At 41.6% G+C, this 25,531-nt stretch overlaps 1 protein-coding gene across 16 annotated transcripts in view; it reads left to right on the top strand.

Moving 5' to 3' along the window:
* Positions 1 to 25,531, top strand: part of PKNOX2 (PBX/knotted 1 homeobox 2) — a 424,329-nt gene that overhangs the window by 342,751 nt on the left and 56,047 nt on the right. For all 16 annotated transcript variants that reach the window (XM_033918096.1, XM_033918094.1, XM_033918101.1 and 13 more), the window contains one exon: positions 14,539 to 14,727. In XM_033918096.1, the coding sequence (XP_033773987.1) occupies positions 14,539 to 14,727 (189 nt within the window). The remainder of the gene's footprint in view (positions 1 to 14,538; positions 14,728 to 25,531) is intronic.

Genomic DNA, 25,531 nt, shown 5'->3' with positions numbered 1-25,531 from the left:
CAACTTGCCGTTGAGGTTTAAAGTAATTGAGGCCTGAGATATTTTGAACTGAAATCACCGTGAGTGTTTAAAGCAGTCTGTTCAAATGACCCTTTCTCAGCCATTTCCAAGATCAGACATCTTCTCCCAAGATCCAAGTTTAGTATTTTCTTGATATACCATCTATCAAATACAGTGGTACCTTGGAATCCGAACTTAATCCCTTCCAGAACCTCTTTTGAGTTCTAAAACGTTCGTGTTCCAAGACAATTTTTCCCATTGAAAATAATAGAAACTGGATTAATCCGTTCCTTGGTCCCACAAACTCAGATTTTCAAATAAATTTAACAGTAAACACACTGGCAGAGACAGCAAGATCAGGTCCCCCTGGCAGAGACAGCAAGATTGGGTCCCCCTGGCATAGGCAGCAAGATCGGGTCCACGCCAGCACAGGCAGCAAGATCGGCAACGGCAACTACAAGTGGCGCTCAGCCCAAAGCTTCCCTCCCAGGCAGTAACAGGAAGCTGCGTCATAGGGGAAGGTTTGAGCTGAGCAACGCTTTCAGTTCCCGTACGTTCGAATTCCAAAGCAGTGTTTGGATTCCGGGGCAAAATTTAATTTGAAAAAAAAGTTCAGATTCCAAGTTGTTCGAGTTCTGGGGTGTTCAGATTCTGAGGTACCATTGTATATCTAAATGGTTTACATTAAAATGTTTTATATAAATAAAATCAGTATTAAAAGAAAAAAATTAAAAGATTTTCATAAACAGTACGTAAATAACTAACATGAAACCAAGAGGATAATGGAGAGGGGAATACATAGTAACATCGAGATAAAAATTTGGAGAGGGAGGGAAAAGGGGGAAATGCAATAGGTTAGAAGAAAAAAAATGTTATTCTCAAATAAGAACATAAGAAGATGATTCTCATGTGTTGAATGCCTCCTTGAATAGGAACGTTTTGAGTTTGGATTTAAATTTTGTCAGTGAAGATTCTAGTCTGAGGCCTTGAGGTATAACGTTCCATAGTGAGGAAGCCATGACAGAAAAGATTGTTGTACGTATTGAATCACTAGAAGATTTTGGGGAGTTTGATCATAGTGTTCTTAATTGGGTATATGGAATGAGGGTTTTATCAATAAAAGCAGGAGCATGTTTGACTCTAGTTTTAAAGGTGAGAAGTAGGATTTTATAGGTTATATAGTGCTGAATGTTTAGCCAATGAGCATCTCGGAGAAGGGGGATCACATGGTCGAATTTTTTAGCTTTATAAATAATTTTTATTGTTGTGTTTTGGAGAATTTGTAGCTGACGTATTTCCTTTTTTAGCCTACCCGACATTCCAGGTAATCCAGTCATGTAGTGCAAGCTGGAGCGATCTTCAATTACTCCCGTTTATCAAGTTTCAAGTTTATTAGGATTTTATATACCGCCTATCAAGGTTATCTAAGCGGCTTTTACAATCAGGTACTCAAGCATTTTCCCTTATAGTGACTCCATCTAGTAAAATGTCTGCCGCAAGCTCTAGCAGTAGTCTTACAGCACTACCACTAGAGGTCAGCCTTCCATATACCATTTACCAGATGGAACCGCAAGGGGCAAGATCACTGGGGATCACGTCTGTTACAAAAACAAAAAAAGCTATGAACCAAATTATGAAAACAATGCAGCAACCTACATCACTCTGTCGAAAGGAGGAAAAGCCTCAGGACTGCGTTAGGGAAGGAACCCTTCTCTAACTAGAGAGGATAAATAATTTCATCAGCATAAAAACCTCCTTCAAGCTAGTGTTATAACATCATTTTCATAATTTGGTTCACAGCTTTTTTGTTTTTGGTATGTGAAATCCTAGCTGTGTGGGTGGTTTATATAGTGATCGCTTCTGTTACCACAGTAAGGATGTAAAGTAGGCTCAGGGGGGAGGTACATAGAGGTAGGTGGTTGAGAAGGATCCAAGGGGTCTCTTGGAGGAGTTCAAGAGGGGGGGGTCTGATCTCAAAGGGGGTTGGCAGGATCACAAAGGGGTATCAGAATCAACAGGGGAGGTGCAAGACTGGATTCCAATTAGTATTCATCCAAAACCTGCATGGGTAGCCAGCAACATTCTGATCAGACTTGGATATTAATATTGGTACCCGAACATGGCTCGCCATTGAATATCTGGGTCTAACTAAACCAGCGATGGTTGGTGTTTAAAAACTGCTGAGCACCTCCAGCTGAATATTAACCAGTTCAGTTTCTGTTGAATGTTATGTAATACGGACTTAAAAAGAAATATCAATATATTATTTGATATTACATGATTGGATCCGATATATCTATAACGTGTTGTATGCTTTCTACGCAGTATTATTCTTGTGAATTTATAAATTCCAAAAGATATAAAAAGAAAATGCTTCAGATGTACTATATTTACCTGTTTCATCAATATAGTTAAATAAATCAATCAATTGGCATTTTAAAAAAAATTAAAGTGGGAAATCACATGGTACCATGCAGGGGAGCATATGCTAATTTGCGGAACAACCAAGCCTGCCTTCATAATCTGGCTTCCAAATCTGTCCATTGCATCTAAAAAAAAAATAATATAAAGGCCTATTATTGACGTAGGAAGCAAGCAGTACCTTTTGCAGCTGACTTTAGAGCACAGAGATTGCTCCACAGCCTCCAGTCCTCCCCTATAACCCAGGCTGATACGTTCAAGTATCTCAGTGTTACCTTAGATTGCCAGCTTTCTCTTTGTCCTCACATCAATTTAATTATCAAGTCTTTTTTTGCTAAATCCACTTCCTGAGAATAATAACTGTTCCACCCTTCTTTATGCTTTGGTCCTGTCTAAGATTGCTGTAACATAATCTACACAGGTCTCCCATTGTCTGTTCTGAAGAGATTGCAATTAGTTCCGCACACTGCTATACATCTCCTTGCCCATACATCTTGCTTTAACCATGTCACCCCTCTCCTTGCCCAGCATCATTGACTTTCTATTACTTTTCATCTGCAATACAAAATTCTGGTCCTGACCCAGAGCGTTTTTCATACTGGTATTCTTACCTCTCTCTCTTCTTTGATTTACCCTTCTCGGCCCTCTCATCTGGTCCTGACCCAGAGCGTTTTTCATACTGGTTCCTACCTCTCTCTCTTCTTTGATTTACCCTTCTCGGCCCTCTCAGGCGCCTCAGGTGAGCTATGAAAATCACCTCTCTTGACTTCCTGTACACTGCTCTTGTCTCTCTGCATTTTTCTTTATTGCCTCTTCTTTATGGAACTCTCTTCCTCCATTCCTCCACTTAGAATGTTCTTTCCCCAAGTTTAAAATAGCATTGAAAACTCACTTATTTGTTCTGGCATTTCCAGATTTTAGGTCAGGAGACCAGTAGCCTTATCTGTTATTATTATATTTTTTTTTTCTCTTTCTCTTCTCCCCTTATTTATTATGCGTTTATATTTTGGAGTTTGCTTTCCTTTCACCGTTCACTATACACCGTTTTGATTTTATGACCAAAAGTGGTTTAGCAAGTACCTAATAAATTAAACTAAGACAAAGACAAGCAAAAAAGCTCTGGACTGCAAAATGGCAGAGCTGCCTGACCCACCAAGTCTCTCTGTATGCTCCTCTGGATGGCAGAGATCATGACTGAAGTCATGGTGATGGCGGAAGTTGCTTTACATAAGAAGCTTCAGAGTCTATTTCATTGGATCGAGTTGGCCCACCAATGCTTAGACAACTATGAACTAGAATTCGCCCAGCAGTAACAATGCACAAGTGGCCTTGAGGATTGAGTTGCAGCCATGGAACAACAGCAAGAGCAATTGACTAAATAACTAACAGACATGGAGAACAAGGGGGATGATCTTGAGAATCACTCAAGGAGAAATAGCTTGAGACTGATTGGCCTGCCAGAAAAGTTGGTGGATGATGAACCGACGGGCTTTCTGGAGGCCTGGTTTGTGCAATATTTACAAATTGAATTGCAGATGAGCCTGCTTGAATGGAGTAGCATCCCGTGTGGCCCCACCACAGCAAAATGGCAAAAAATCATGTGCAATGATCTTTAAAAATCTTAACTATGATTATAAGCAAGCAGTTTGGAAGGCTATATGCTCCAGAAAAAAATTACTTGCCTCAGGTAGTGACTGCTAGAAGAGTATTTGCTCCCATAGGTGCTGTCTTATTTGAGAAATAGATTAAATTCTCTCGTCTACTATGGGTGCAACATAGCAGTACAGACAAACACTTTGAGGATGCTGGTGCAACGAAGGAGTTTCTGGAGACTTTGACCATGGATTTGCTACTGGGATGACTGGGTAGAGGTCCCTTCTTCAAAGATACTGCTAGTACATGAGTCCATGATTTGTCAGATGATTTTATGATTGGCAAGACTGTTTTATGTATGTTTTTCACTACTGGTTGCTATTAAAGTGGGTTTTGAAGACCAGGCTCACTCTGCTCTGTTCTATTGAATTTGTTAATAATAACTTTGTAGCACTTTGATAAAAAAAGAATCGTATCTTCGATTTAGCTGACCTGAGATCAGACTCTCTTCGCATTCACTGATAAACTACAAAATCACATGGTGATAAGAGAAAAATATAGAGCGGCATAATAAAAAATAACCCATCAAAGTCTGTTTTGGGCCTAAGGGGTTTAGTCTCTAGACGTCGTGTACTTGGACTTCAGCAAAGCTTTTGATAGCGTCCCGCACCGCAGATTGTTGAGCAAGATGACTTCAATGGGATTCGGAGTGACATTGACGACATGGGTCAATGACTGGTTAAGCGGTAGAATCCAGAGGGTAGTGGTTAACGGTACCCCCTCCAATACATCGGAGGTGACCAGTGGAGTGCCACAGGGATCGGTCTTGGGACCGATCCTTTTCAACATATACATAAGAGACCTGACTCAAGGGCTTCAAGGTAAAATAACACTATTCGCCGACGACGCCAAACTATGCAACATAGTAGATAACAGCACCCTGCCCGACAGTATGGAACAGGACCTGCTCTTATTGGAACATTGGTCCTCGACTTGGCAGCTAGGCTTCAATGCCAAAAAATGTAAGGTCATGCACCTTGGCAGCAGAAACCCTTGCAGAACTTACACTCTAAATGGTGAGACCTTAGCTAGGACTAGGGCAGAGCGTGATTTGGGAGTAATCATTAGTGAAGACATGAAAACTGCCAAGCAGGAGGAGAAAGCTGCATCCAAGGCTAGACAAATGGTGGGATGCATCCGTAGAGGTTTCGTCAGCCGGAGGCCCGAAGTCATAATGCCCCTGTACAGATCCATGGTGAGACCTCATCTTGAATATTGTGTTCAATTCTGGAGACCACATTATCAAAAAGATGTGCGGAGAATCGAGTCGGTTCAGCGAATGACCACCAGGATGGTCTCGGGACTCAAGAACCTCCCATATGAGGAAAGACTAAATAAACTGCAGCTATACTCGCTCGAGGAACATAGAGAGAGGGGAGACATGATTGAGACTTTTAAATATATCACGGGCCACATCGAGGTGGAAGACGATATCTTCTTTCTTAAAGGACCTTCAATCACAAGAGGTCATCCGTTGAAAATCAAAGGCGGGCAATTTCATGGCGACGCCAGGAAGTATTTCTTCACCAAAAGGGTAGTCGATCATTGGAATGAACTTCCATTGCAGGTGATTAACGCCAGCAGCGTGCTCGATTTTAAAAAGAAATGGGATATGTATGTGGGATCTCTAGCCGGGTGAAGTCTGGGGGTGGGTCATTAGCGTGGGCAGACTTGATGGGCTACAGCCCTTTTCTGCCGTCATATTCTATGTTTCTATATTAGTCGTCCAAAGTTGGCAGCGTCCAAAATCCATTCTCAAAAAATTATGTCCAAAAATTTTTTTTGCGAGAATCGTCTACTTCTATGTCCAGCCATTTGATCGTCTATACCACATTCTCATCCAAAAAAATCATCCAAGCCCAAAACGCCTGGAAAAAGACCTTTTGGACATGGGAGGAGTCAGCAAAGTGATAGACTGGCCACCCAGACATGGCAACAGAGTGCTGGGGCACCTTACAGGGCTTTGGTGGGCTCATATTTTCCACCATGAATGCTTATGGGTCTGGGTCCTCCTCTCTATGGTTCACTAGCCCACTCCCCAGACTACTAAGCCACCTCTGTGCAGCTCTACTAGGCTTTCCTATGCCAGGTGCTGATGTTCTGGAGGCAGGTATGTACTTTTTTATTTTGAATTTTATGGCGGTGGGGGGAGGGTCAGTAATCACTGGGAGAGTACTTTGTCCCTGCAGTGGTTATCTAGTCACTTTGGATACCTTCTGGGCACCTGTTTTTAGATCGCCTGAGTCACAACTTATAAGTTTCCTCTAGGCAGTCTCGTTAAACTTTCAATTATCGATGCAGGATGACTAAGTCTAGGTCGGTCCACATCCCGCTTACCTTCTGCCCTAGCCACTCCTTCAAAAATGCCCCTTTTCACTCTGGGCATACAGCGGCAGTGAAAAGGCCTAAGCTGCTTTTAGATATGTCTAAAACCCGTTTCAATTATCGGCACTTGGACGACCTGTCTTTATGATCATCCAAGTGTTAATTTAGGCGGGTTTTTAGACATATTTCTGTTTTGATTATGAACCTCAGAGGCTTTATTTACAAAAGCAAAATATGTTACAACATGTAATTGAAGACAAAATTAGAATAATAAAAAAAAATCAAATATGTAGAATGAAAAAAATCAGATGAACCTCCTTCCAAAACTCCCCTCCCTCGACCTCACCTACCCCCCCCCCCCACACACACACACACACATATGCACACACTCCGCCACAATTCCTGCTGACATGTCCTGGAACCACTTTGAAACCCCCAACTGTTTCCAATTCCTCCGACTCTACAACAAATATGCCAACTCCTATTGTCGACTTAACACCTGCCCGCCCATCATCATGAAAGCATCCACCTCCACCTTCAAAGTCCTGCTCTACAACTGGATCACACCACATCTGACCATGGGCAAATTCCCAACTGAACTTGGCCGCATTCTCATCTCAACCTTCGTGAACCACAAAGATCCCATCTCCTCTACCTCCAACTACAGACCAGTTGCCAACATCCCCTTCTTTACCAAATTGATGGAAAGTCTTATCAACACGGCGTTGACAAGCTATCTAGATAAATTCTCTTCACTACATGAATATCAATCAGGATTTTGTTTACACCACAGTACCGAAACCGCCTTAGCCTCCAACGTAGACCACATTTCACACATCCTCAGCCCAGGGAACCAGGCAATGATTCTACAATTCAACCTGAGCAGTGCCTTTGATCTAGTGGACCACAACATACTCCTGAGCTGTTTTGATGCCTTAGGTATCTCGGGCCAAGTACTAAACGGGTCCAAAGGCTTTCTAAAAAAACACTCCTACCAAGTCTTCAGTGAACAAACCTACTCACAATCATGGTTCAATCCCTGCAGCATGCCCCAAGGCTCCCCTCTCTCCTCCACCCTTTTCAACATATACATGGCCTCCCTAGGCCAAGAACTTTCAAAACTGAACCTCAAAGCCTACATCTATGCGGACAACATCACTATCGTCATCCCAATTTCTACCATGTCAATTGAAACCAGACTCTTCGTCTCATCAGTCATTGACCAAGTAACCATGGACTAAAAACTTCAAACTCAAACTAAATTCTTTATGGCCACCCCAACAAAGAAACTCACTGACTCGTCTATCAACCTTAACGGGAAAAACTTTCCAATTGACCCCACCATAAAAATCATTGGCTTCACCCTTGACCAACAACTTACATTCAAAGCCCACACCATCATCTTAACCAAAAAATGTTTCAACCTCTTATGGAAACTACGCACACTAAAACCCTACTTTGACTCCACATCATTCAGATTAGTAGTATAATCATTAATCCTCAGCTCACTAGATTACTGCAATATAATTTATCTTGGATCCCACAAAAAAACCTTGAAAAGACTGAGATTGATCCAAAACACGGCGGTACGATTAATCTTTGGACTAAAAAAATCAGACCATATCACCTCATATTTCAAAAAACTCCACTGGCTACCTATCGAGGCTAGAATTATCTTCAACTTCAGGTGCCTATGTTACAAGACACTCTTCGGTACCATACCCACTTACCTTCTGAAACACTTTGTACTACAAAACAAATCCTGCCTCTCTCGTAAACCATTACTATTCGCCTTCCCTAATCCCAAGGGATGTCATTACAAGAGATTCCTCGACAGGACACTATCCTTCCAAGCAGTAACTTGGAACAACACCCTAAGCAACCTCCTCTTGAATTCCTCGACATACTAATCTTTCAGAAAAGCAATGAAAATCCACCTATTCGACAAATTTGTTTGAACTTTCTTCCTTCAAACCTGTCTTCTCCCTCCAACTTCTCCAATCCCCCCTCTCTCACCTACCCTCTTTTCCACCGAAACTCTGATATTCATGTACAAGCTACAACCATGTTCTCTTAGATCGTCCCTCACCTTGTAATCACTCTGTTAGCTGCAATACTGTATACCTGCACCTTCTTATCATGCTCCAAACTGTATATCTGTACCTTGTAACCACTTTGCTTACTGCTTCACTGTAAACCGTCTCGAACTGAATAGGTATGACAGGATATAAATAAAGCTATTATTATTATAATATATCCTCCTTACCATAAAAATCAGTTCCTAAAACCCTGGGCATTCTCAGACTTTTAGGATATCAGAAACATATGACCTTTGGAGAGAAATAAAATCATATTCATCCCATAAGAAAAAAAGCTTGTGACAGGGAGATGCTTAGGCTAGATGCACAAGTCAAAAAAGATAGATAATTGCATGGGCTCTTATCCGCTAGTGTGCATAAATCTCAGCTATTGGCTTTTCAACTGGTGTTAAATGCACTAATACATCAAAATGCAAAAAAAAACAAAAACAAAAAAAATCAGCTTTGTAGTACAAATTCCAGTTATACAAGAATGTGGACAGAGCTGGCAGACTATTGTTCAATTTAGTTAAAAAAAATTGGAATGCTCCCTGAGGATAATGCAATTGATGGACAACCAAGAGAATTTGATAATAATAATAATAATTTTATTTCTTGTATACCGCTATACCGTAAGGTTCAAAGCCGTTTACAGAATAGGTACCATAAATATGCAATAAAAATTGAAATCAATGAAAAAAGGTACTTAGAAATTCCCTAACTGTCGCGAAGGCTCACAATCTAGCTAATGGAGAAGGGTATCTGCCAAATATTCGGCTCCTTTTTTGCAAAATTGTATTCTTCCTTGGAACAAGAAAGCCTTGAGAGTGGGACTTAGGGGGTATTTTACTAAGGAGCACTAAATGCTAAAACCCCTTAGAATGTAAAGGGCACGTTAACATTTAACACGCGCTAAATCGGCTATTGCGCCTTAGTAAAAGACCCCCTTAACTAGCTAATATGTTATGTTATATGTAGTCTTATATCCTGCCAAATCCTCAAAGTGGAATTCTAGGTGGGTTTCAAAATAGCATAAACGTTGCAAAGAACTTTTACAATAGATAATGGAAATCTGATTACATCCTTAACAAAGATTTCAGAGGTAGCGGGCTGCGGATATCATTATCGTTGCACCAAGTAGTCCTTCAGTGTGAGATGTAGATAGCATTAGGTCTCTCATAGAGATTTTTGAAGAGCCATGTTTTCAGATATTTCTGGAATATTGGGCTCCTTTTACTAAGGTGCGCTAACGTTTTTAGCGCACGGAGCAGATTAGCGCATGCTAACCCCGCGCTACATGGCTAGAACTAACGCCAGCTCAATGCTGGCATTAGCGTGTAGCACACGCTATTCCGCATGTTAAAGCCCTAACGCAGCTTAGTTAAAGGAGCCCATAGTGTACACTTTGGTAATACGGATCTCTGTAGGAAGTGAGTTCAAGACTCCTGTGATCTGATAGCTAAAAGATTTGCAATGATTTTTTTTTGTGTGTGTGTTTTATGCCTTTCAAAGATGGAAATGATAAAGTCAATTGGTCTGAATTATGGTGTTCTCGAGATCCACCTAATAGTTTGGTGAAACTTGGGAAGTTGTCGGGAGCATCTCTATATAGCATAACTTGAACTCAACACATTTTTCTATCGGGAGCCAGTGTAACTCCATAAGCAGCGGTGTGACATGATCGAATCTTAATTTGCAGAATATAAGTCTTGCTGCAGTGTTTTGTACCAGGTGGATTTTTAAAAATTGATTTCACTGAGATTCCCAAGAGGAGTACATTACAGTAGTCCAGTGAGGACAGAATAATTGATTTTACAAGTATTCTCTAGTGATGATACAGAAAGTAGAATCTGACTCTTAATTTCTCAACTGTGCCAAAAGATTTTCTGACTAAATTGCTAACATTAACGTCAAAGTTCAGCGGGCTATCCAAGTTGACTTGCAGAACTTTAGATGCTTTTCCAGTGTTGAAGCTAATTCCGTTTGCTAGGGTGGGATTAAGCGTACATGTCATCCAAACCATAATAGTTTGTGGGGTTTATTCTGTGTTTAATTTAAGATGGTATCTTGATGCCCATTCTTGTACTCTAGCTAATGTTTTTGACAACTTAATAGCTGTGCTTGCCATTTAGTTGCTAAATGTAGATAATGTACAGAGGGCCATGCTAAATGCCCCGTAATGAAGGAGGAATTTTGAGTGGGCAATTTCTCAGAGCTCTTTGTATAAAGCCCCTGGCACTGATGGTATGAGTGCAGAATTTTATAAGATATTTTGTACAGAAATATCTCTAACTTTGGGCAAGATGTTTAATAATAATAATAATTTATTTTTTTGTATACCGCCATACCCAGGGAGTTCTAGGCGGTTCACAACAAATAGATGAATTACATACAGTGCGATTGAGAAAAGAAGAACATAGCAAGGCAATCGAAAGGTCAAAACTAGTTTACATTGACAATTTAGGTGAGGAAAGGGCTAACACAGAGCACATACAGTATGTACCGTAAGAGAATACAATTGGATTTATGAGAAGGGGGAACAAAGCATATTAGATGAGAAGGGGGAGCAACATTTAATAAATAAATAAAAGTAGTTATTGTCTTTAGGACAGGTTCAGATTGTAGCCTTGCTGAAACCTGGCAAAGACCCCTAAAGCGTCATCATATAGGCCTATCTCGCTTATCAACTGTTTTCAAAAATCTTGGCCAATAGACTTGCTCAGGTCTTACCAACTTGGTGGCAGAAGCACAGTTAGGTTTTGTGCAGTCCCATCATGCTACATGAAATCTATGGTAAATTTTGGCAGAGAGGGCATTTGATAAGGTAAATTGGGGATTTATGTATGATGTGTTGGCCTCATATGGCATCACAGGACCCATTTATACCGCAATTCAGGCTTTATATAACACACCATCTGTGAAGCGTAAGGTTAATGGGGTTTATTCAGATACATTTGGTATCTTCAAAGGGATGAGAGGCTGTCCCCTTTTGCCCTTTGGATCCACTCATTAAGGACATTTTAAACAATTCAGATATAAAAGAGGTTCAGGTGGGATTGTCTGTTTTTAAGATTTCAGCATTTTCAGATGATCTCCTAGTACCTTTAGTTAACCCAAAGTGTTCCCTACCAGCTGAAACTCTCTTTATTGGAGATATTACCCACTTAGCCAGAGGCAGAGTTTGAATTGTCAGTTAAACTGAGCCCATGAATTCTTTAGATATATGGGAATTCAGCTTTCTACTAACATGACTCAAATATATCACCTGATTATCTTTAACTTATTGAGTTACGCCAGACAATGTTTTCTGAAATGAAATTAGTCTTTTTTTAAATGACCCTATTCCCAAGATGGCTATTCCTTTTGCTCTGGTTAAAGCAAATGAATCTTTAAAAGTCTCTTATCACACAGGGACATATTGTTTGGGAGACAAAATAACCCAAAAGAAGCCAACTCATTTTTAAGGGAAGTGTAAGATGGGTGGGCTGGGGTGGACAGACATTAAAAAGGAAAATACTGCATGCACCTTAAATAAATAACCTCTTTTTTAAATTTATTTATAACCCGCTTAAAAACCTCAATAAAGCATCCCTCAATAAAACATACATAATAGTAGAAACAGACATAACAACCATGGTATACAAAATTAATTTAAAAAATTATCCTACGCAGTATCGCTCTTCACCTGTTCTCAAGAGGCCTCATGATGACATGATCTGGCTATCCTAAATTACTTCAGGCAAATGCTTCAATAAAGAAATATATTTTAAGTAATTTCCTAAATTGTAACACATTCTTGCACAGTCTGATTATTCCGGATACACCATTCCACAAAAGTGGTCCAGCAACAGAAAAGGAGGATTTTCTGATGATAACATATTTCACCTCATCTCTTTTTTGAATGTTCAATAAGATAACCATTGTCTGATCTCAATGACCTAAAGGGCCTAAGAAGTATATTCTCCCCTAACATGCAGTATACAAGTTAGTCTCTTATTAAGTCCCCTGTGGGCTTCTTGGAGAGAGATGGCCAAACTCTGGGAACAATAATGCAGAATTTCCTCTGGGCCTGGGAAACCAGTCAATGATAGGATGGGCTGAACAGGGTGTTACACTGGCAAAGCATATGGTAAATGCAAGGGGGAGGGGGCGGACTATACCATTTGACACCCTATTTCATAGGAGGAATAACAAATCAACGTGAATATCTACATTTGGTGCACGTATACTCCTCAAGACTTGTTTGCGAAGGAGTTTTGTTGCTGAGTTAGGTTATTTATGTCCCTGTAAAAAATGTGGAGCGTTTTAGACAATTGTTTATAACTTTTTAAGCTGGGCGGGATGTTTTTATTGATGAGTTTGCGATAAAAGAAGATACATTTTTTTTCTATTAATGTGTATGGCTGTAATTGTAGTCTTCTGTGAATGCATTGTGTATAATTGTGACCTACTTAGGTGTTAGGTGGGCAAGACATTTTAAAATAAATAAGGTTCTGCATAGCAATGTTAGCCTTAAATTTAGGGAATTTTTTGAGTCAATACTAGGGTTACCAGATTTTATGTTTCTAAAATCCAGACCCATGGCCCCACCCCCAGGCCTTCCCAGTTGCATCCAGCCCCACCCAATTCCACCCACGTAACATATAGTAACATAGTAGATGACGGCAGATAAAGACCCAAATGGTCCATCCAGTCTGCCTAACTTGATTCAATTTAAATTTTTAAAATTTTTCTTCTTAGCTATTTCTGGGCAAGAATCCAGAGCTCTACCCGGTACTGTGCTTGGGTTCCAACTGCCGAAATCTCTGTTAAGACTTACTCCAGCCCATCTACACCCTCCCAGTCATTGAAGCCTCCCCTGCCCATCCTCCACCAAATGGCCATATACAGACACAGACCGTGCAAATCTGCCCATTACTGGCCTTAGTTCAATTTTTAATCTTATTTTCTGATTCTAGATCCTCTGTGTTCATCCCACGCTTCTTTGAACTCCGTCACAGTTTTCCTCTCCACCACCTCTCTCGGGAGCGCATTCCAGGCATCCACCACACTCTCCCCGTTCTGCCCCAGTCCTGCCCCCCTCAAGTGCTCGGAGTCGTGTTAGAAGGGCATCTGCACATGCACATGTATTACTTGATGAGGTCACACGTATGTGCGCATGCATGTGACATCACCACACTGCATCCATGCATGCGCAGAAGCCCTCCCGACGACGGCCCATGCTGGAAGCTTTTCCAAACCCGACTTTAGCACAGGAAGTTCCGGTCGGAGAATACCGCAAATGACTGGGACCGTGAACCGCGAATGACTGGGGGAACACTGCAGTAGTGTTTATCTTCTCAGTAAATAATAGCGCAGAGTTATATGTTGCCTTTCTCTGTATCATTGCTCTTTCTAATATGGGGGATCCTTTATTAAGGTACGCTAACTGACTTAGCACGCGCTAAATGCTGAGATGCCCATAGGATATAACGGATGCCTTAGCATTTACCACACGCTAAATTGGTTAGCGCAGCGTAATGAAAGGACCCCATGATGAGGTAACCAAAACTGCACACAATACTCGAGGTGTAGCTGCTTCATGGATTTATGAATTCTCAATTTTATTTTCCAAACAACTCCTTACATTATAGGGGGGGGGAGATTTGTGAAAGCGTACTAAGCACATTAGCGTCGCAATCACGTTAGCACACACTTACTTCTGAAGACTCCTATAAGAATATAATGGGCGTCTGTAGCAGTTAACACGCACTAAGCACCCTTTCATAAATCCCCACCCCCTATATTTGATTTTTTTTTGACTGGAGCTGCAACAACATGGAGAATCTCAATGTCCTGAAAGTGGAATGGAGGAATGGCCTAGTGGTTGAATAGTTATAGCAAGGGGCTGACAACCATAAAACTAAGGAGGGTCCGTTTTCAGAAGTGTTCAATACCGAAATTATTTCCCCGAATTTTAGACTCCTGAGTTTAGGAAGACTTTCGGTCTGTAATGTAAAGGCCTCAGCGCCTCCGCGAGTGGTTGTGTTGAAATGTGTTTTTTCTTTCTTTCTCCGCTCAGATGGTAAAGGCAATCCAGGTGCTTCGGATTCATTTGCTGGAGTTGGAGAAAGTGAATGAGCTGTGCAAGGACTTCTGCAATCGTTATATCACCTGTCTGAAAACCAAGATGCACAGCGACAATCTACTCAGGAATGACCTCGGAGGGCCTTACTCTCCAAACCAGTCCTCCATCAGCTTACATTCACAGGTAATACCTTTAAACATCCCACAAACAGCACCTTGAGAGCTTTCACCTACAATGATGTTCCCTAACACTTTCCACAGATAGCCCTTCAGTTTCAAGTTTTTTTGAGATTTGATAAAATCGCTTTTTTTCATAGATTACAAAGCGATGAACAATAAAAAAATATATAAAAATGGGGGAGATGAATAATTTTTGGGGAATCACAGATGTACTTTCGATGAGAACAGAGAAGGGATAAAACAGAAGGGCATTTATATGATCAATGCTCATCTGCTACGAGTGGGAATGTTGAATGGACTCCAAAGGCAAATTAATTAAAAGCATCCCTATATAGGTAGCTTTTTAATTTTGATTTGAACTTTTCGAGGGTTCTTTTTTCCCTTACCAGGGCTGGTAGTAGGTTCCAGGTTTGGGGAGCAGTGACAGTGAAAAGTGTGTTTCGCCTAGTAATTATGATTCGTAAGGATGGAATAGTGAGCAGGTTTTTATCCTCTGATCGTAAGGCATGGAAAGGATTATACGGGAGCCTTTATGAACAGATATTATCCCAAATCATCTCACAGACACAGTTCTTCATTAGCTGTCACCCACAAGGAGTACCTCAAAACTTATGAATGACTCAGCTCTGTCATCATATATCAAAGAAAATACCCCCAAAACTTTCTTTAGACTCCACCCTACATCATTCTTCCCTTGCACAAAGCACCTCAAAACTTCAACAGCCTACACCTTCCAGGGAGTTCCCTAAAACTTCCTAGAGATCCAATACCAAACAGCACACCACAAAAACTGTCTATAGACACTGCCCGAACAGAAGCAACAGGAAGAAGCCTCTACACATGTACACAACGCCAGAAGAGTAGAGGTGACCAAGAGGAAAGATAAATAACCAAGAGATGTCACCAAGATTCTTTATTATGGAAAAGACCCAACATGGCTGGGTTTCAGCTAGAATGTCTGCATCAGGGATCACAGTATTTCCAAATCAGTAAGTATAGTGAAAAACACACAGCAATGCATTTCCACTCCTCTTTAGAAACCAACACTTTCATTTGTTAAAGAGTAAGCACATTGCATCCACGACAAAATGCCGCCATACTCAAATATGACCGGAATGTGCTTGAACTTTAGCGAATAAAAATTTGATGCTCATTAGGAGCCCTATGTTTGAGGATGGTGGTTTTTTGCCACAGCTGTAATGTGCTTTCTGTTCAGTAAATGAAAATTTGATGCCCTTTGTTGGTTTCTAAAAAGGATTGAAAATGCATTGCTGTACATTGGCATATTGATTTGGAAACCCTGTGATCGCTGGTGCAGACATTTTAGCCAAAATCCAGCTATGTTGGGTCTAGATAAGAGTTTCTATACTGAGGCAGACTGAAGGTCCATCAAGTCCTATATCCTGTTTCCAACAGTAGCCAACCCAGGTCATAAGTACAGGCAGTCCCTATTTTATGAACATTCGTCTTATGTCGAGCTCGTACTTATGAATGGGGATCGGTGTTCCAACGTGTCCCTCTCCCTCCCTCCCAAGTCCCAATGCACCCCTCTCTCTCTCTCTCTCCCTCCCTCCCTCCAGTCTGTGCCCCAAGTTCATGCCTCCCTCCTGCAGGTGTTTACCTTCTTCTGGCCGGCACCCTCCTCCTTCCAGCCGCAGTTGTTTCTCTTCACAAAGCTGTGGGCAATGGTTCCTATGCTCATCCCACGGCTGAGCAGAAAGACTTCCCTCTGACATCAGAGGGAAGACTTCCAAGTCAGTCATGGGCCACGCGTTTAGGAGCCGCTGCCCGTGGCTTTGTGAAGAGAAATGATTGTGGCTGGAAGGAAAAGGGAGCCGACCAGAAGAAGGTAAATACCCATGGGAGAGAGGCACATACTTTGGGCACAGAATGGAGGGGAGGGAGGGGGAGAGAGTGGTGCATTGGGACATGGAAAGGAGGGAGAGGGACGCGTTGGGACTCAGGAGGGAGGGAGCACAAAACTTCAGACAAAGGATGGAAGGAAGGCAGGAGGGGCATGAATTTGGGACAGAGAATGGAGCATGAACTTGGGCCATAGGATGGAAGAATGGAGGGAGTAAAGGAAAGAGATGCTGAGATGAAGGAAGGAATAGAAAGGGAGAATTGGGTGTCTGAGTGAGAGGGAAAGAGAGATGGTACACATGGGGAGATGAAGAAAGAGAAGAATTGTTGGGCATAGGGAGGGAAAGAGAATTATTGGACATGGGTGGTGGGAGAGGAGAGAGGTTGAGATGCATGGGGAAGAGAGATGAGAAGGAGTAATATTGGATGTGGTGGTGGAGAGGCAACAGTGGGATGGATGGAAAGGGATGCTAGAGGGGCCTCAAGGAGGTGGAGAAGGTGGAAAGAATACTAAGATCCGAGTTACACACAAATTCAACTTAAGAACGGTTTAAAAAACGGAATCCGTTTTTAACCCAGGGACTGCCTGTACCTGGCAAGATCCCAAAGAGTAAAACAAATTTTATGCTGCTTATCCTAGAAATAAGCAATGGATTTCCCCAAGCTATCTCAATAATGGCTTATGGACTTTTGCTTTAGGAAATTATCCAAACTGCTTTCAATAAATTCCAGAGTTTAATTCCATACTGAGTGAAGAAATACTCTCTCCGGTTTGTTTGACATCTACTACTTAGTAGCTTCATTGCACGCCTCCTAATCCTAATATTTTTGGAAAGAGTAAACAAGCCATTCACATCTACCCTTTCCACACCACTCTGTATTTTATACACCTCTATCATTTCTCCCCTGAACTGTCTCTTCTCCAAGCTGAAGTGCCGTAGCCGCTTTAGCCTCTCCTCATAGGGAAGTCATCCCATCCCTTTGATCTCTTTCGTCACCCTTCTCTGTACCTTTTATAATTCTGCTATATCTTTTTTGAGATACAATGACCACACTATAAAGCGATACAAGGGCATTGTGACATTTTCATCTTTGTTCTTTTCCTGATGATTCCTAATGCTCTATTTGCTTTCTTAGCTGCTGCCTGGGCTGAGGGTTTCAACATATCATCAACGAGGACACCTAGATTCTTTTCCTGGGCAGTGGAATCCTGCACCTCCTAGCTATAGTTTGTGTTCCTCTTTCCCACATGTATCACTTTGCCCTTGCGCACATCAAATGTCATCTGCCATTTTGACGCCCAGTCTCACAAGGTCCTCTTGCAATTTTTCACAATCCCCTTGTGACTTAACAACTTTAAAGAACTTTGTAACACAGTACTTATTCCCTAAAGAATCAAATGAGTAGGACATCAACATGGAAACCATAAGTGCTTTTATAATCTTAATCCTCTTATTTTTCTCTTCTTTCCAAAGATCATTAATATTAATCTGGATCTTTATACATTCTTCATATTAAAATCATCTACTTTTAAACTGATTAATTATTCCTAACATTACCTCTTTCCTTGAATCATTTTAAAATAATAGAAGCTTTTTCTATCAATTAATTTTTCTTCATATTCTTTCTTAATTGACCCTACCCTTATGTGCAAACCTTAAATGTCCCTTTTTTTTTAAAATTAATTTTATAAATTGTATTTCTGCCTTTTACCTACTTGTTCCAGTTTGTATTAATAGAACATAATGATTAGTTTGTATAATTTTGTCTTATTTGTATTTGTCATCCCTGGCTTTTATTGTACATTATAATTATGTAATACGCATTGAAATATTGGATATTGCATAAAATCAAAATTTAATAAACTTAAACTTAAACTTGATGGCACATGTTATTTGATTGTCCATGTTTGATTTTGAGTACAGTATCTTCTATACCATATATACTCAAATATAAACTGAGATTTTTGGGCCCAAAAAATGGCCTAAATATGGGGGTCTTGGTTTATATTCGGGTCTACGCTGACCTGCCCCCTTCCCGAACCTGTTTCAGGCCTTTGCCGGGCCTGCAGTAAGACCTGGTGGGCCAGGACAGGAGCAATCCCTCCCATCTCCTGCCCCAGCCAACTTTAACAATTTTTATCTCCTTCCCGCCACCGCCTGCGGTGAACTCACAGCAGCCAATCAACTAGCAGCTCTGCATGGGCAGGCGCAAAGGAAGGTCACTGCTGCTGTGATTCACCACTGGACCACCAGCATACGTGGGGGAAGCGGAAGGGAGGTAAAAATTCTTAGAATCGGCTGGGACAGGAGATGGGAGGGATTCCTCCTGTCCCAGCCACCACTGGACCACCAGGTCTCACGGCAGGCCTGGTGAAGCCCCGCAAGTCATCGGGAGGGAAGGAGAACAGGCAATGAGTGAGGGGGCTGGATGCAAAGCCTGGCAGAGCAGCGAGGGAGGGGGGATCCGGGTGCAAAGCCTGGCAAGGCACTTCATTTGAATATTAACCCCCTGGTTTACATTCAAGTCAACCTTTTTTCCTCCTTTTATGGATCTAAACAAAGATCAGACTCGTCTACATACTCATTTTCTCAGTGGTCAATTACGGATGCAAAATCTGGACACTACGAAAACAAGACAGAAAGAAGACTGATAGATCTGAGCTTTCATGCTGGAGAAGGATTTTATGCATGCAATGGACTTCCAGAACTAACTGGAAGAGATCAAACTGGCTATGTCGCTCGAAGCCCAAATGATGATGTTACGACAGTCTTATTTTGATCACACCATCAGAAGAGAGAGATCACTGGAAAAGGACATCATTGTTTGGGAAGATTGAAGGAACCAGGCGAAGAGGGCAACCTGCAATCAGATGGCTGGACACATTGAAAACAACCATGGGGATGACACTGGAGGTCCTTACCAGATTAGCACAATACCGATTTCTTTTTAGATTTGTAATTCATCAAGTCGCTAGGACTCGAACATGAGTCAATAGCATCTAACAAAATCTTTTTAGATGTCATTTACAAAATTTCCCCCTAAGAGCCCAGAATAGTGGGGATCTATATGTGCATGTTTTCTTGCTATATTTCTAAAATTGTTTGGCCTCTCATTCAGGATAAGTTATTTTTATGACCTTTTTTTGGAAACTTTTGAGAAATTTTGTTATTTCTGTACAAATTCAAAATTATAAAATTGTTATAAATTGAAGTGTTTTTTCTTCGACCAATGATGGGTAAGTGCTGTGCTTACATTGGGCAAATGACAGATTGGTGCCATTATTGTTGTTCTGAGGTCTCTCCTCTCCACTTATATGTTTTATGGTTCAGTTAGTGATTTGTAGGAAGCCATACAGCAGAAGAGGTTGAGCATTTTTTTATATTTGGAAGTTTGAGAGTAATTGAAATGTCCCCTTATTTTTGTGTTACCAAATTTGTTAGCCTGTGTAATTCACTGTTTGTCTCTTCATCCTGTCCAGGTGGACAGTAGTAACATAGTAAATGATGGCAGATAAAGACCTGAATGGTCCATCCAGTCTGTCCATAAGTTATACCCATTAAAAAAAACATGATTACATTAACTTGTCTATTCTTTGATATTTCTGGGCCATAGACTATAAAGTCTGGTATTGACCTAGGTTCCAAATGCTGAAGTTGCCGTCCAAGCTCACTCCATCCTTTCCAACCATCCCGTTGTTTGCAGGATATCTACCATAAAGTCTGGCTAGTAACATCCTCATGTTCCATATTAGTGGAGTTCCCATTGATGCCCACCCCAGCCCATCCCACACCGAATCACCATGTATAGTACACAGACCATGCAGGTCTGTCCAGTACCGGCCTTAGTTCTTTAGTTTACATCTTTCATTTTCTAATTAGAGATCCTCTATTTTTATCCCACACTTTTTTGAATTCCATCACCGTTTTCCTCTCTACCACTTCCCTTCCAGGCATCTACCACCCTTTCCGTGAAGAAGAATTTTCTAACATTGCTCCTGAGTCTTCCTCTCTGTAACCTCAAATTATGCCCTCTTCTCTGTATCACATCCTCTTCTCCTCCAGAGTATACATATTTAGGTCTTCCAGTTTTTTCTCATACTTCTTTTTGTTCAAACCTCTTACCATTTTCCCTACCAGTTTGCCTCTCAAGATTCCATATTGAATTTTGTTTCTTGCAAAATTTGTATCTTATTTGGCTCTGTGCCCTCCTGATCACATAACATCACTTCTCTCATTTCATTTCAATATCATTTGTAATCCAGTATCACATTAGCCCATTAATTGTCCTCTTTCTACCAGATCTCAAAGATGCCTCATTATGTCTTACTCTTCATTTACTGCCATACAGTCTAATTTTCCCATGCCTTTTTTTTGTCTTTGAGTTCTGGCATTCACCTACGTACAATTTGGAGAATGATTTTTATGTATATTTACAACCTGCGTAGGAGTTGATAGGGTGGTTTGGATTCATATATTTCTATCTGTTCTTTATTTAGGGCCTCTTTGACAAAGCTGTGTCAGTAAGTGCCGGGCAGCAAATGCTCCAAAGCCCATTCAATCCCTATGGGCATTGGAGCATTACCACATTGGCCCGTGCTATTGGTCTTCGTGAAAGAGAGGGTTAATTACTCCTGGGCTGCTTCAGCTCATACCATAACCTCTCTATAGGAATATTTTAACTTCTGTATTTGGTCAGTATCTCTTGAAAATACGATGCTCTCAGGCATACACTTCTGAGTGATTGATGGCTATACTCAACCAATTCCCCAATATGGTGTTAGAAAACATTTTTCCTTGTGACCCCACATTGTGGACAAGGGGGGAGACACTCCCTTTGAGTCAGTATTGACCCACAACATCATCATAGAATAAAATGATGTTATACATATTGTTGAAGAAATCATCTTTTAAACAAGATCTTGTGTGTATCTTTTTAGGTATTAGAGACTCAAGGAATCTTGCCAGTCAAATATGCCAGCAAGGATCTTTTCTGAGCCATTGAACTAGAGCCAAAAGCTCTGCAACTGAGCCATTCCCTTGAATTACCCAGACCCCCCGAAAATAGACTAAACAATACAGTACTCCCCTGAAATTCGCAGAGGTTCCGTTCCAGGAACTCCCGCGAATTTTGAAAAACCGCAACTGCGGTTTAGGAGCTGATCAAAGGCAGGAGAGGGCAGCTGGAGCGCCGGCGGGTGCTGAAAATCATTTGCGGTATTTTGCGACCACCTCTTGCTGGTACTAGTCAGGCTACACCAATCAGGAGCTGCTTGACACGCCAGATAGCATGTCAAAGCAGCTCCTGATTGGTGTAACCATGACTTTAATACCAGGAAGAGGCTGTTGGAAAATACCGCAAATTACTGAGTCCACAATTCGCAAACCGTGAATTTGCGGGGATTTACTGTAATTACAAAAACAATAGCACAAGACTAGTGAAGCAAAATCTGTTTTCTTGCATGGAAGAAATTGGTTGAAATCAAAACTAAAAAAAAATAGCCGAATCGCTGCCTCACTAATGTAAAGCAAGCCAGTGCCCATGTTTTGCTAATATTCCCTGTAAATAGCCTTATTATTCCTTCAGTGCTTTATTGCGCTTTCCCTTATGAGCAAAATTAGCAAGAAACTTGCATAAAAGAGGACAATAATTGCTCAATGAGCTTCTCGTTGGTAATTTATTAGCTTCTATTATGGCAGGTCACCATGGCAACCGTCTGCATCCCGGGTGGCAGGGAGAGATGCTAGATAGGGCCTGATGAGTCTCCCAGCTCCTGAAAGTGGAGATGCACATTTTTATCAGTAATTTTCATGAAAATAATAAGCTGCAGAGTTAATGAGATGTAAAGCTGTCCTATGGCTGTTGTGAAATAAACATTAAAAAAGTACAGATAGATAGAGATATACAAATATATATATATATATTTTTATATTTTTTTAAATAAAGTGTTGATAATATTAGAATGCAGAGTCAGGAAAAGTAATGAGAATTGAGCTCCTCATGAAGGCATGAAAATCATATCAGAAAATTAGCATGAATCTTTAGAAATAATCAGATCCTTAGAGATCCTAGTTACTCACCATTTATTGCTAACTCCCTTTTCTATATCCTTCTTGCCCGCCTGCTACCAGCAGCTTTCTCCTCACCCTTCTTTCCTTCTCTAACCCTCCTCCTCCTCCTTCTTTCCTTCTCCGACGCTCATAGGAACTCTATGAGCGTCGGAAGCAGTGCAGGCCATTCAGCACGGCTCCCTGCGCTAGAAACTGCTAGCGCAGTTTAATAGAAAAGGCTCTAAGTTTTGTTTAGCTAATGGATATTATAAATTTAGCATCACCTGAGTAGCCAATAGTCAGCAGAGTGCTCTCTGCTTAAAGATAACTAGATGACTTACCCAGTTAACTTGAGATATCCACTTATCTCAATACTGCTAGATGTAGTGACTTAAATCTCAAAGGATTTCTTAAGCTTGAAGTAGTTGTGACTAAGAGAAACAGATCCTATTAACTGGAGAGTAGCTAAATATTATCACTGTCCAGCTGATATTCAGACTATTTAGGGCCAGAAATGGCTTTGACTGATTAAATAGTGCTTAACCAGCTAAATGTGAATATTCGGCATGAGATAACTGGTTGTCTCGGCTGACTGTTCCTGATTAACTAGCTATATCGCATGCTTGCTGGCCACGTTTAGCAGCCAACTCAGGCTGCTCAAAGCAGTCCTGTCTTTGGATGCTATAAACTTAGCCGGTGAATACTGATTTAGCTGGTTATTTTACTATATATATATTATATACCACTTATATCCTAAGTGGTTTGCGTTCAGGTACTTTATCATGTTTCCCTATCTGTCCTGGCGGGCTCAAACTCTATATCTTGTATACCTGGGGCAATGAGGGGATTAAGTGACTTGCCCAGGGTCACAAGGAGCAGCGAGGGATTTGAACCCACAACCTTAGGGTGCTGAGGCTGTAGTTTTAACCACTGCGCCACACACTCCCACAGTTTATGCAGGCCAAAAATTCCACAGATATTCAATGCCAGTCCCCAGAAACACCCTGCACTGAATATCCATGGTCAGCACCAGTAGTATAGTAAGGGGGGGAGGCAGGGGGGTGGACTGCCCCGGGCGCCATCTTGGTGTGGGCCCTGGTACCTGTCCTCTACACCACCCAGACCTTCCCCGCCATGCGTTCACCTTGCCTTTCCCCCTACCACCCGTGCCTCTAACTCTTCATCTGTACGAGCAGGAGCTCTAATCTGCTGCTCGTGCCAGCCTCAGCTCTCCCTCTGAAGTCACTTTTTGGTCGCAGGAGCAGGAAGTGACATCAGAGGGAGCGTCATGGCCAGCACAGGCAGCAGGTTGGAGATGCTGCTCATGCCAGTGAAGTTAAAGTGGTCTGGGGGAAGAGGCGTGTGAACAGGGCAGGGAGGCAGGGAAGGAGCGGGAGAGGCACCCCCCCCCCCCAAGTGCCTCTCGCCCTCGCTAAGCCACTGGTCATCACCAGTTGGAAGAGTTAGCAGGCCTGCTTCCTGTGATCTAAATATCGGTCTCTGTTTGGCTAATTAGAAGCCATGTCCCTGGAGCGCTTTGATGATGTCTTTTATGCAAATAACTTTAGGCTGTATATATTAATGTCTGTCCAAAGTGTATCCATTCATCAGTGCCAAATATTCAAAGCATTGGACTTATCCAGTTAACATCCTATGGCGCTAATTTTCGAAGCAGATAGACATCTTAAAATGGCCAAAAAATGTCCATCTGTCGATATCGTCCAAATTTGCAATTTTCAAAAGTCCAGAACTTTACACTACAGTCCATCGAAAGAGCTAGGGGACAAGTTGGAGGCATGATTTAGGTGAGACTAGGGAAGGCTCCAAAATTAGGATGTCTTTTCAGCAATAATGGTTTAGGTAGAAACATCCTTGTCAACGTCAATGTATTTAGGCCTGTTTCAATCATGCCCAAGTAACAAAAAGATACCCTGATTTAACAGCTGACCACTGGAGGGATTAAGGCATGACCCCTCCTTAATCTTCCAGTATCTCCTTAATAACTAGGGCTACCGGATGGCTTTTCAAAACCCGGCACTTTGCCCGGGGTTTGAAACGCCTCCTCAATTTGCGTCAGGTAGGGAGGAAGTCCATGTGTGTTCAGATGCCACGTGACGTCATCGCGTGGCATCTGCACATGCGCGGACTTCCTCCCTGCCTGATGAGCAAGGGCTGGGGCTAGCGTGGGACTAGGGTGTTACAGGGCAGGGGTGGGCAGAACTGGAGGGGCCTAGGGGCAGGACTAGGGGGTCTGGATTTTCCAATTGAAAAATCTGGCAACCCTATTAATGACCCCCTCCCCCTACCTAAGAAGTGAAAGTGACAGTGGATACCAGGCCCTATGATAGCTTCAGATATTATGGCCATTCCTAATAGAGAAGCAGGCAAGTGTAAGGAGTAGCCGAGTGGTCACTTATCCAGTGCAGTGGACTTTAAGTCACAGGACCTAGGTATAACTCCCACTTTAACTCTTATTTCTGTGTAATATGTGAACCCTCCTGAAACCTAGACATATCTACTGTACTTGCATTTATAAGACACCTGGAAGCATGATGGCTATTGTAGTGATGTACAAACCAAAAAGAAAATACTCCAAAACCATGTATAAGTCACAGGAACTTTATTGGAGTCAATCAAATGTTGTTTGCCAAAGAATGGTTCTCTGTAATATGAAGACAGGATCCGACACGGTCCGTGTTTCGAAATTCACTTCTTCCTCAGGGGTCCAAATTGTTTAATGTAGTGGTTCTCAATCCTGTCCTGGGGACCCCCCAGCCAGTCAGGTTTTCAAGATATCTCCCTATGCATGAGAGAGATTTGCATACCTGTCACTTCCATTATATGCAAATATCTCTCATGCATATTCATTAGGGACTGGCTGGGGGGTCCCCAGGA

Source organism: Geotrypetes seraphini, chromosome 13 (assembly GCF_902459505.1).
Source record: "Geotrypetes seraphini chromosome 13, aGeoSer1.1, whole genome shotgun sequence".
Lineage (NCBI taxonomy): Eukaryota > Metazoa > Chordata > Amphibia > Gymnophiona > Dermophiidae > Geotrypetes > Geotrypetes seraphini.
The sequence above is the reverse complement of the archived record's forward strand: the minus strand, read 5'-3'. Positions and strand labels throughout refer to the sequence as shown.